The 12,919-nt window shown below is 38.2% G+C and overlaps 2 protein-coding genes across 2 annotated transcripts; one reads left to right on the top strand and one right to left on the bottom strand.

The window, feature by feature from the left end:
* Window positions 1-2,381: 2,381 nt before the first annotated feature.
* Window positions 2,382-4,828, bottom strand: LOC103716089 (60S ribosomal protein L14-2-like). Its single transcript, XM_008803956.3, has 5 exons — window positions 4,723-4,828; window positions 4,497-4,598; window positions 2,958-3,087; window positions 2,735-2,847; window positions 2,382-2,656 (listed from the first exon to the last, which is right to left on the bottom strand). The coding sequence occupies exons 1-5, from the start codon at window positions 4,723-4,725 to the stop codon at window positions 2,600-2,602; spliced, it is 405 nt and encodes a 134-aa protein (XP_008802178.1). The 5' UTR covers window positions 4,726-4,828; the 3' UTR covers window positions 2,382-2,599.
* A 3,622-nt stretch (window positions 4,829-8,450) lies between these two features.
* LOC103716088 (dCTP pyrophosphatase 1-like) lies at window positions 8,451-12,003 on the top strand. Its single transcript, XM_008803954.4, has 2 exons — window positions 8,451-8,688; window positions 11,554-12,003. Exons 1-2 carry the CDS (start codon window positions 8,560-8,562, stop codon window positions 11,779-11,781), a joined length of 357 nt encoding a protein of 118 aa, XP_008802176.1. The 5' UTR covers window positions 8,451-8,559; the 3' UTR covers window positions 11,782-12,003.
* The last annotated feature ends 916 nt before the right edge of the window (window positions 12,004-12,919 follow it).

Below are 12,919 nucleotides of genomic sequence, written 5' to 3'. Positions count from 1 at the left end.
AATATGAGACCCCTGTTTGGATAAAACTAGCTGTAATTTAGTAACTAGAGTTTGATGTAGTATTAATTGCGGGAACTGTATTTATATGCAGCTGTTTGGTGGCATATGTAATTGGTTCATGTAACTTGGTTTGAAGAGTTCAGTTAGTAGTTATATTTGTTGAGTCAAGGGCCTTCAGTTAGTAGTTATATATACTGAGGCAGGCCCTAATTGCTGCATTGTTTTCTTCAAGTGCACAACCATGCAGAGTAGATGCGTTGAACATGTCCTTCATCTTAAGATATTTGAGAGGCAACTGGACGCTGCAGATTTATGGTTAGGACAATTAGTGATAATATTAATAAAGACAAAACAATGCTTAAAGTCATTTTTAGGAGGCGAAAAAAGTGAAATTGCCTTGGTGGCCTTGCCTTATGCAGCGGAGGGCTGCAAATGAGCAAGTTGTGCATGAGCTAGCTCGAGTTCAAAATTTGACTTAAATTAGACTCGCTCGATTTAAAAAATGAGCTGGGTTGGAGCTAAACTTAGTTCACTTAAATTTGACTTAAATTACCTCAAAATACTCATATAAAAACAATATATATAATTTTAATAATTATTAATTATATCAATAATTATTTTTTATAACACTTATCATGTGTAAAATATAAACTATGTTGAATATAATGTATTTCAATTATAACATTAATATATTTAAGATTATTAACTATAAATGAAAATCTGAAATGATCCCATGCTTTCAATAGAACTCTTAAACAAGTTGCTTGTAAACAGCTTAAGCTTAGCTTGCTTATTAAACTTGGCAAGGCTTGGTTCTTCTTTCCCTAAATTGCAGCCCGAAAGCCATCTTCAACACCTTGGATAGTTAAACTTGTGCTCGTCTTTTATTCTCCCCTCTACCATATTTTGACTTTGTTTTTTTTCGTATGTTTATAATAGCCATTCAATAGCCATTAAGAGGTATAAAACCAAATATATTTTAATTGACTGTGGCTAGGTTTATCTTCAATCAGGTATTTTCATTATCTTTTTCTTTGTTTTTATTTTTTATTTTTTTGAGCTCTAAAGTCCCTATTAATTTTTTCTCATAGTTTCTTGATATTTTATTCGAAGGAGTCGTAAAATTAAGAGTTAATTAAACCAAATTGGGTCAAATAGAATAAGTCATGCTCTGTGCTTTTCCTTCCCCTTTTGCTTGGTAAAATAGGCATCATCCTTGTGATTGTTAAAGTAACACTAAGCAATATCACTTTGGATTTGAGGTGGCATTTTAAGACCCACCACTCTAACTTGTACTTTAAACAGGCTTGGGTTTCACATAAACAAATCTAAGTCATTAACAGGTTGATCCATTTATTAAACTGGTTCTGTTTAAATTAAATAGTTGGTTGGATCATAACATGACCAATTTAACCTATTTCTGACCAATTTAATAGTTGGTTGGATCATAACATGATTAATTTCCCAATTTAAGACCTACTTAATATGTTTTATATCTACCTAACCTGATTTAACCTATTTACAGGCCAGATCAGGTTACCAAATTAATAAGGTCAGTTTGGATTTTTGACATGTTTAAGAAACAGATCTGATTTAGGTTATCTAAAACCACATAATATCCAGCACAACCCATAAGTAACCTTCCAAAATAGAGAGATATCATGATAACCAGGCAGTTCGGCCATATGTTCTAGTTCATTTGCCTCCATAACTTGGCTCCAAATTTTCAACCTAAATATTGAGCAAGAAAAGGTTCGGGTAACTAAGAAAATAAATAATAATAATAAATAATTAAACAACTTAAAATAATTGACATGCAGTTTTTTTTTGTGCTGGGGGTGGGTGTGATATGTAAGTTGTCGATATATGAAAATAAATTTGAATAATTGCATCACGCTGAATAAGTTTAAACATCACACAACCAAACATCTGCTTCTTGGATTTACCTCCGGAGGAGGCCACCAAGCATGGTCTCCCATATCCACCATGATTTTCCTTCTGTACTTCCGAACGTGTCTAAATGCAACAAGAACTCAATAAAAAGATTGAAATATTATGCCTCTTATCCATGATCCTGTTGATGTCAATATCCATATTCTGTTATCTAGAAACGGACTGGTGAAAATATCCAAGACATGTCTCTTTGTACCTCCTGTTACAGTCTCTTCACAGAACCTCAAGGCAATGGGCTAAAAAAAAACAAGGAGGCACTAGTCTTAGAAGAAATTTCACAAAAATAAAAGAAAATTGGAATCCTCTTCAAATAGCACCCTGCCATTGCAATGCTATTCCGAGTCCATCTTCCATTTCATAAACCCATCCAACACTCATTCCTCGTGATTCTAATCTAAGATATGTCGGCAGAGGCAGTATAAACAGTATATAAAATAAGATGCCACTTACTAAAGAAATGAAAGCATAATTTTTCATGGGTGCCATAAAAACTTCAAACAAATAATCTAGTGTCACAAAACTCTCAAAACATGAAAAAGCTCATAGGACCTCTCTATGTAAAAAACTCTCTTAAACCTGCTGACAAAATAAAAAATGGTCCATGCATCACAACCAGATTTGGCAGAAATTGTTATCAATGAGAAGCTCAAGATGCATTCTGCTTCTTAAGTTTTGCAAGCTCTTGCTGGATAGCGCCTCCTCTCTGAACATAATAGAGTGGGGAAAAAATGAATAATTGAGAGAGAGAGTGAGAGCAAATTGTTAATGGTTTGTAACAAACCTTGATCCTTGCCAGCATCACCTTGAACCTGTCAAAGTCATTCAGCGAAGCTCTCCTCTTCTGCACGATCAGCTTCCTTCCCCATGAGCTGTTCTCCCATTTGTTCTTAACATCTGCGATCGGAAATAGATCGGAAATAGATCAGCAGAAGCACCCGAAGGGATCAAAGAAAAGCAGCCATATGTCGTTAACCATTTCAAACTAGGGAAAACCAATAGCATACCAGCAGCTTCCATGGCAGCAATCAGGGACTTCTTTTTAGGAAGCCTTGGAATGTCAATCTTTATATCAGTCAAAGAAAGCCTCTTGAAGTTCATTTGGCCTCGCACCATGTCTGGGGCATCAACCAAAGCCTGACAATTTTTTTTTTGTTAAACAAAGGATAAGATATAAGAAACACCAAAATAATTATCAACTTGAGCAACCTAGATTTGTAAAGTGTGCCGTCAGAAAGTACAAGTACAATCTGAAAATCTACACAAATAAGTCTTTTTTTATAATTGCACAAAGAGATGTTCACGATTTCACACCTTACAATTGAACCTAAACCTAGACCAACAAAGATAACAAGTATATACAGCATAATTTTCACTAAATAATAAAACATATGTAAAACATAGAGTAGACGGACCAGGAAACTAAGAGCCCTTCATTTCCTCACTACATTCTTGATGGTGAAAGATCAGTACAAGATTATTTCGACATGTAATAGAACTCAGCTGGTCTCAGATTAGAACTGTTTTATTCTTTGCAACATGTAATAAAATAAACAAAAACGTAAATCCAGTATTTCGACATGACACTGATTAGTATTATAACATGACATTCTCATAGTAATTACCAGAACTAAAAGCTCATGGCCATGTAGCACTTGAAGGTAATAAAAACAAGATCACAAACTCTACATGCAAACAAGTTCCTTTGTGACAATTGAATAAGTATAATATAAATCATGTTATCTCAAACATCACATCGAAACAAAATATCCATCGGGGATGCGATCTAACAAATCAATCACAAACCATAAAATCATCCAGAAGATGCAGAATGATAGCAATGCTGGCAGAAAAAAGTTAACCTTAGAATCTTTTTTTAGCTATACATAACAGTAAGTTGACGTGGTTATTTCTAGTGCTGGATTCTTGGTAGGCCTTCTCTTCCTGGGTTCGACGACTTAGCCTATAGATAGGAGCGTCCTTTATGCTGAGCCTCGGTAGCAAAGCACTTAAGATGAAGCGTCGGTAGCAAAGCTGACAACGCAACGCGTAAGATAACCATCAAACTATAGAACCTCACCTCGAACAAAGGCCCTCGGAAGAGCCTGAAGTAGAGAAAGCTAGTAGTCACTACCTCAACAATATGTAATTGGTTGGGACATTTCAATGGAATAAATAAGGGTTGGAGATGACTTCAAGCATACTGGTGTATTGCTAATTTGTATCAAAAAAAAAAATATGGCTCAGAATTTGCGGGATATCGATGGTTCATTTTAAACCATGAAAGTACTCGAAAAATCCCTGCTTTTTGATTAATTACTCGCACGGTATGAAAGAAACCAAACTCTGAGATCCGAAAAAGCGGACATCAAGAACAAGTAACGAATCACATCAAGATGACTAATAATCAACCGAAAAAAACTACATCATGGAGTCAAAGAAACAATTATCTATCAACAACCAACGCATATTTCTGCAACCAAAAAATACAACCAAATTCAAGAGAACAAGGTATAGCGGAAAAATCGAAAGAGAAAGAAACGTACTCGATTCTGATCGACGACGTCGACGATGACGACGAGCCTGCCGTACTCCTTCCCATAGTTGACAAGAGCAACCCTCCCGATCTCCACATAACGCTTGAACGGCTTCAGAATTCAAAAGAAAAAACCCCAAATTAGCCACAGAACAGCAAAAGATCGAAATATTCTTCAAAAGAGACGAAGGAATCGATGGATCGAAGAGGAAATGCGCAGAATCTAGAGCTCTCACCATTCTTGGGAGAGGGGAGAGACCTACGGCGCGCGAGGGAGGAAGAGTTAAGAGAGGGTTTTCCTCGCGGCTTTAGGTCTGCGAGTGGGAGCGATTGAGGTTTTATTTCGCTTCCCTGGCCGTCCGATCTAGGGCACAAGATCGACGGCAAAAAACGATATCCGCTACCGCCGTTACGGCATCATAACGGCCGTTACAACCGTTTTGCGGTAACCCCAAAAAAATAAATAAATAAATAAATATGGTTGTTACTTATAGCGCTCTTCTTTCAGTAAAATAAGGTTTTATCCCCAAATTTCAAATGTTTTTAGCTCTTTTCCTTTCCAAAAAGGTATACACCAGAAAAAAAACTTTTTATTAAATAAAAATTTAGTTAGACAGATCGTTATTATTTTTCTATTATTATTTCATCACTTTCCATTTTGATATACTTAAAAAAGTTATTGTAATATTTTGTTATTATAAAATTAAATAATTCATAATCTACAAAGTGGGATAAATAATAGGAAAAAATAAGAGCCATTACAACTATTAATATGATCAATAATGGTTTGAGTGGGGTTTCGTAGTAATAGAATAATTTACTGCTGAAACTTTAGTAGGTTCAAGAAGCCAATTGGGAGAAGAACTGGGCTTGCACTACGCGTTGCATGAGTTCGATTAACAAACTTATTGTAATTGATTTATATATGAATGAAATTTATAGCCCGATTCAGCTAAAATAATAGAATTGATTTAAATTAGGTAGGACATTATTCATTGGGAGGCTTCTTATTAGGTACAAGGCCTAGTTTGTTGAATTTAAATTCACATTGCAAAGACGTGCTCATACAAATTTTGGTTTGAGATTCTCTTTGCTATCTATAATTCCAATGCTTGATGTTGTTTCTTTTAAGTTTGCACATGAAATTGTGGTTTGCTCATGCTATGGTACTTTAGAATTGGTAGAGATGCACTTGGAATCATGGATCAATCAGTTGCCAATTATTGATTTCTTTAGATTCGATGTCGACGGCCTCCAAATTGACAATGCTTTACGGGACTAAAATGCTTCAAAGATGAAAAGGTATAGACCTTGCTGATGATTGCTCCTAGTTAGTCATTTGAATATAAGTCATAGTCACTTCTACTTATCAAATAAGAAGCCAAACACTGTGATGCATGCTGCACCGACATTTTTAGAGTAATATGTTTTCAAGCACCGTTTGATCATGCAGGTCGACCTATCGATGCTTGCGTGACAAATTGAATATTGCATCAATTTCTCTTCTAGTCACACCAATCCCTTCCATTTCACTTGGCAAAAGAAACTTTCCATATGATTGAACAGGTGCCTCGTAATATCATCTATTTCTTAGGAGTGAAAGAGAAGTTCCGACTAATATGCATCATACTAATCAGAAGATGAAACACTAAAAAAAATGAGTTAGGTTAGACAGCTAAAAATAAATCAGAATCCGGTTATACATATCGGAACCATGGTTGGAAGGAGACACACGATGGATCTCGCCTAATACTATTTTGGATATTTTGCATGAATACTGTTGCGGGGACGGCATTCTGCCGGAGCCTCACACAACAGCCTAGCCCACATTAAGCTAGCAGAGAAAGAGGACTGCGTTCCTCCCGAGGTATTGTCCGCTTTGGGCGTTCCGGCCCGCGCGTCCAGCGCCGACGGTGGGAGACCACTGCCCTTTGGGCGCTCCAGCCCGCGCGTCCAGCGCAGACGGGGGGAGACCACTGCCCTCACGGTTTTGCCCTTCAAAAGGCGCCTCGAGAGGAAAGATTTTCCAACCCCCATTTAAGGCACAGAACCTTCCCGCTACTAGCCGATGTGGGACTAAATTCGGGTGCACCCCCCCTACAACATAGCCCCCCAGCGGGAAAGTTATTGAGCCTCCACAATCCTGAGGGGTAGTCAACTGTCGGAGGAGGCGCCCCTACCTGGCGCGCCATCTGTTGCAGGGACAGACGCTTTGGCCGGAGCCTCACGCAACAGTTAGCCCACATTGAGCTAGCAGAGAAAGAGGACTGCGTTCCTCCCGAGGTATTGTCCGCTTTGGGCGCTCCGGCCCGCGCGTCCAGCGCAGACGGGGGGAGACTGGTGCCCTCACGGTTTTGTCCCACAAAAGGGCCCTCAAGAGGAAAGGATTTCCACCCCCATTTAAGGCACAGAACCTTTCCGCTACTAGCCGATGTGGGACTAAATTCGGGTGCACCCCCCCAACAACATAGCCCCCCTAGCGGGAAGGTTCCTGTGGCGCCTCCCAGTCCTAGGGATAGTCTGCGGCAAGGGGCGCGGCCCTTCCTCTAGCGCCAATCTGTTGCGGGGACGGACGCTTTGGCCGGAGCCTCACGCAACAGTTAGCCCACATTAAGCTAGCAGAGAAAGAGGACTGCATTCCTCCCGAGGTATTGTCCGCTTTGGGCGCTCCGGCCCGCGCGTCCAGCGCAGACGGGGGGAGACTGGTGCCCTCACGGTTTTGTCCCACAAAAGGGCCCTCAAGAGGAAAGGATTTCCACCCCCATTTAAGGCACAGAACCTTTCCGCTACTAGCCGATGTGGGACTAAATTCGGGTGCACCCCCCCAACAACATAGCCCCCCTAGCGGGAAGGTTCCTGTGGCGCCTCCCAGTCCTAGGGATAGTCTGCGGCAAGGGGCGCGGCCCTTCCTCTAGCGCCAATCTGTTGCGGGGACGGACGCTTTGGCCGGAGCCTCACGCAACAGTTAGCCCACATTAAGCTAGCAGAGAAAGAGGACTGCATTCCTCCCGAGGTATTGTCCGCTTTGGGCGCTCCGGCCCGCGCGTCCAGCGCAGACGGGGGGAGACTGGTGCCCTCACGGTTTTGTCCCACAAAAGGGCCCTCAAGAGGAAAGGATTTCCACCCCCCATTTAAGGCACAGAACCTTTCCGCTACTAGCCGATGTGGGACTAAATTCGGGTGCACCCCCCCACAACAAATACCTTTTTAAAAATTCAAATTTGCATAAATATCTTTTTAAAATTTATATTTATTTCTGTACCCTCATAAAATACTATTTTTGCACAAATGTCTCTAATATAACAGTTTCTCTAAAACCGTTAATAAAAACTATATTTATTTTAATTAAAAATAAAATAAAAATTTGAAATTATTTTTTTGTTCTTCATCGCGATCGCCTTATATATGTTTCTTTTTGCACATCTACCCATTAAAAATATTTTGGTTATTTTAATTTAAAACCGTTAATTTTTTTAACAGTATTAGATGGTGTGGGTACACATGCAGAAATAAGAATAAAAAAAGAGTAGAATAGCAAAACAAGTATTTTACGAGGGTATATATACAAATATCAATTTGGAAGAGTATTTATGTAAAATTCGATATTTAGGAGGGTATTCATGCAAAAAAAAATTACTATTTATCGTGGACACATGATCCAAAAGCTTAAGCAATTGAAAGAAGGACCGGCTCATGCTAATAAACTCTTTAATGAGCCGATATGGGACTATGACAGTTTGGTTAGGAGTGAGATGCACTGAATGGAGACAATACAAACCACATGGCCTCACTTAATAGTCCCTCGTCATTTTTGGACGGGCGAGGCGGCCATCGTGCATGGTGGGTGCTGGACTCGCAAGCATTAAACATTATACGAGCCGTGTCCGCTTACACCTCCTCCTCCACCCATTCCTTGCCATTTTCTTCCAATATGGATACATTCTTTTCATTTGTTTATGCCTTAATTTATTTCAAATTCACCTTCCCACTTTATAAAGCACCAATACCCTTCCACCCTCTCCCCACTGCCCAGAGATAAACAAGGAGGCACGGAAGGAGAGAAGAAGGAGAGAATGGAGAGAGAAGAGGGAAAGGTGACGACAGATGTGAGTCTCAAGGAGCTCTCAAGGAAGCTTGAGGAGTTTTCCAAGGAGAGGGACTGGGAGCAGTACCACAGCCCAAGGAATCTGCTGCTTGCTATGGTAAGAATTTTTACTTCGTTACGCATCCACAACTCGATCCTTGGGTTGTTGATTTTCTCAGTAATATTAGTTTATCTTGTTTTTTTTTTCATGTTCTTAATCGAAGATTAGTTCGGTTTTATGCCGTCGCATCATTAGAACATGGATGTGATATCCTTGGCAGGAAAAGATTTTTTTTCTTCTATTTTTTGATGGGAAGATCCCTCACATTTCTCTTTGTAGCAAAGCATAAAGGGGTACTAGATATAACCATAAAGTGGTGGTAGTGAACAATTCCTGGTTAATTTCCGTGGTTATGTTTCTGGTAGTCCACATAGTTGGAATATGGAGAAAAATTAATGAGATTATCATCACAAACATCATAGCATCATAGATCGGTAGTGGTTATGTTTCCTTATCATTTTTTTTTTCAGGCAAATTCCTCTTAAACTTCTGTAATTATTAACCATTTTGAGATTTTTTTTTTCTCTTGATTGGTCAGAAAAAAAAGTTTTGTCCAGTTCTGCTCTCCAATCTCTTAATGGAACTAATCATAACATATTTACTCAAGGATTTTCTTAATTATATCTTCAAAACTTAATATATTTTTTTTGTTTAATTTTGTTTTGCTTGTTTCAATGAATTCTTGAATATGAGGTTTCAACTTGAAAATTATGGTGAAGAACTTATGCTGAATTTTTTTTGTTTAAGTCTGCATGCTGCATCTACAAAGCCTTATTACCACGCCTGCTTATTTTTCGACGGTGATTATTTGATAAGCTAGCGCAGCAATAATGTCAGCTAAGATCCATGAATAAGTTCTGACATTATTCCATATTCTTACTCTCTCATTCCGCAAGGCCATCCTCCAAGAGAAACCATCCAAAAATATCCAATTCACAATGCCATTGGTTTCTATAAGCCTTGCACCATTTTGAATAGTTTTTCCAGTATAATATGTTCTTAGAGCAGTAGCTTTTGTCCTTTTCAGAAGGTTGCTTAGCTAAATCATCCTCCTAAAGAAATCAATCTGGAGTCAATTCAGCCAAAAGATTGAGTTTGAGGGCCTTATAATATGCGAGTGATGATGATGCACTTGAGGCCCACTATGAGGAGAACCTGGTTTTAGTTAAAATGGGTTGGTGGATTTGAGCTAAAGAGAGGTGCAATCTGAGGTGGAGGTCATAAAATGTTTTCTTTGGGTGTCTATAATTTTATATTATCTTTTGAGGGGAGTCCATAATTTTATTTGTCATGTGGCAATGGCCTCAACAACATTTTATGCTGCTCCAGTGAAGTGGGTGGCAGATTAAAAGGTGGAGCCAATCACAACAGGAACTAGTGACATGTTCTTATGGGAGGCTGAGCTGCACTTTATGGTACTTTTAATGGGGAATGTGGGGGACTGGGTGGTCTTTTGCTGTAAACTATAGAGCATGGTTGGAAGGGCTCTTTTATTTCGCAAGGCTTTCATACCCTTGCATAGGTTTAACATGATGATGATGATGATGATGATGATGATGTTGATGTTGATGTTCATGTTCGCCTCAATGGCAACAGTTCGATGCTAAACATAACTTGACTCGTATTAATGAGTTAATGGAAGCAAGAAGAAAGCAAGCATGCATACTCATTGCTTGCTCAATGCGATGCTCGTCGAGGATGAGTTTTCTTAGAATTGCCTCATGGAAGGGACACTAGGTACAAATAAGATATTTTCCTGTCTATCTCCAATCTCCACAGCCATTAGTTTATTCAGGTTATACTTGTTTTCTGTGACTGTTTAATTTACATGATCCATAGAGCTGATCATGAAGATGCCTATGATTTAGAATTAATTACATCCTGCTTGTTTTTACTTTCCTTCAAAGTGAATAGAAGCATGGTGATCCGACACCCTATTGTTCGAAAAAAATAAAGTTTTGAAGAAGCGATTTTTGCAAAATTCGCCTTTTGAGTTGGTTTTGTATTTGATATCATGTTCATGTGCTCCAAAAATCAGATTTATTTCCACATCGTTTAGTTGTTCATTACTATAGGCTTTGTGAGAAATTAACAGTCATATCCTTGTAACAAGAGCTGTAGGAATTCTTGATGCTAACTGAAATAATATAAATTCAATATCGCGAAACAGACCAGCTGTAGCACCTCGCCACTATTCACATTGGTATATTTCATCATCAAACAACTCATATTGCAAGATATCAGCATCCCCATTAATTAACAACTATAGGTTCTGGATGAGTTACTCAAATTTTGCTACTTTGCTAAGTGGTATTCTACAAATAGGTGGCATGTTTTGATACTTCACATTGTCATTATAAGAAATGTGATGTCATATTATTCTGAGCAAGCCAAAAGAAATAAGCAGATAAGAGGGGATGCTAAGCAGTCACCAACTGTTGCTGATCAGAGACTAGGGCTCTCTCTCTCTCTCTCTCTAAAACACACCCCCACTTATCTTGGCTGACTGTCGAATTTCCTGCCTTGCCAAGTGAGTTTGAATGTGAAAGCACTATTATTGACATTGTTTTCCTTTCGACAAAAATCAGGAACACTAGTCAAAGATAATTACCCTAATAATATTTTAGATGCTTTATGGAACATAAGACTGCAATAAGTATATGATTCTTTCCTTCTCACCATTTGATAATTGAACTGCATGTAGCAATTCAGCTATAAACAAGCATAAATGTGATATTCGAATGTTTTAGGGTTATTCTTGAAAAGAATGTTTCAAATTTTTAATTCATATTATTTAGGTATTTTATGATGGTTTTCCAACTCCTTTAGGGTTTTTTGTAAGTAATACCTTTAGGGTTTTCACCTTGTTGCATATTTACCATCAACTCAAATATAACCTAGCACATCTATTCTCTTGAACAGATTGGTGAAGTGGGGGAGCTCTCAGAAATATTCATGTGGAGGGGAGAAGTGGCCAGAGGTCTGCCAAATTGGAAAGAATCTGATAAGGAGCATCTTGGAGAGGAGCTTTCAGATGTCCTACTATACCTGATACAATTATCTGATATATGTGGCATTAATCTAGCAGATGCAGCCACCAAAAAAATTGTCAAAAATGCCATCAAATACCCTCCTCCTAAAGCCCAATGAAGAGCATAAAACTACCATGCAACCTGTACTTGCATAGGTACCTTCTTGTTTTGTGGATGGAGTATGCCTTTTTCAAAAATTAAATAGAGTTCTAAGTTTTTTTTCTTTCAAAACTATAATAAAGTTATTAAAGTCTTTGGTCTTGCATCCTTGAGAAGCATGTATGCAAAAGCTTAATTCAGCTTATAGTGGTAGAAACTAGTGATGCTTGGTTCTCTTGTTCTTAGCTGTGTTTATGTTTTCTTTTCTCTTTTTTTTTTGGGTAAACAGAGTAGGAAACACCCACGGACTAAACTCATGAAAACAAAGTACAATACATATCAGCATATATAAGAGGTCTAATGACCGGAGGATTTTTAAGAAAATGAGAAAAAGTCTTCATTTGAACGAGGATGTGAGTTGAGTAGAAGAACGGAAGAGATTGCTTCAAATGCATTATATCCACTAAGTTGGGGAAAAGTGGTAATAGTCATTTGCATATTATTTATCCAGCTGATTTTTGTTAAAGGGTCTCCTTCTAACCATATTCCTGAACAATTGAGCTTTAATATAGCTGATGTCAAGCCTTCCAAGCTTTAATATAGCTGATTGTTGTTGGGGAAGAGTGGTTCGAAATGAAGAAAATAATACAACAATTCAAGACTTTGCGGTGCGTAAATTGCTATCTTTAAGGTGATTTTGTCTCCGAGTTTGCAACAAAGCTTATGGAATTCTGCTAGAAGGAAGAACAATAAAGGTTTTAAGAAGGAAGGAAATAGAGAAGATTGATGTTTCTGGTCACAAAGCACTATATATTAATGGAGTCCGAATAGATGTAAAAACACCTTTGTGTAGATATTCATTTCCCATCAAAAAGAAGAAGAACGAGTTGCCTTCCTGTCAAAAAGAAGGGGAAAGAAGAATTGGCTTAATCCTTTTAGGCACTAGTATTAAATGTATCCTTATGTAGCCACTTATTATACAATAAAATCCTAGAATCTTGCTCTAGCCATAACTCAAATGTTATTAGAACGGGCACATGCAATGCGCATTAGAGAAATAAATTAGCAAAAACTTCAAGGGAGTTGAAGGTAACAGAGATAAAATATGAGCACTAAAGAAAGAGTATTGTTTTATTCTAGTTATTTATTAAATTTTA

This window comes from Phoenix dactylifera, chromosome 2, assembly GCF_009389715.1.
Source record: "Phoenix dactylifera cultivar Barhee BC4 chromosome 2, palm_55x_up_171113_PBpolish2nd_filt_p, whole genome shotgun sequence".
In the NCBI taxonomy this organism is placed as follows: domain Eukaryota; kingdom Viridiplantae; phylum Streptophyta; class Magnoliopsida; order Arecales; family Arecaceae; genus Phoenix; species Phoenix dactylifera.
Note: the sequence above shows the minus strand (reverse complement) of the source record. Positions and strands in the feature narration are given on the sequence as shown.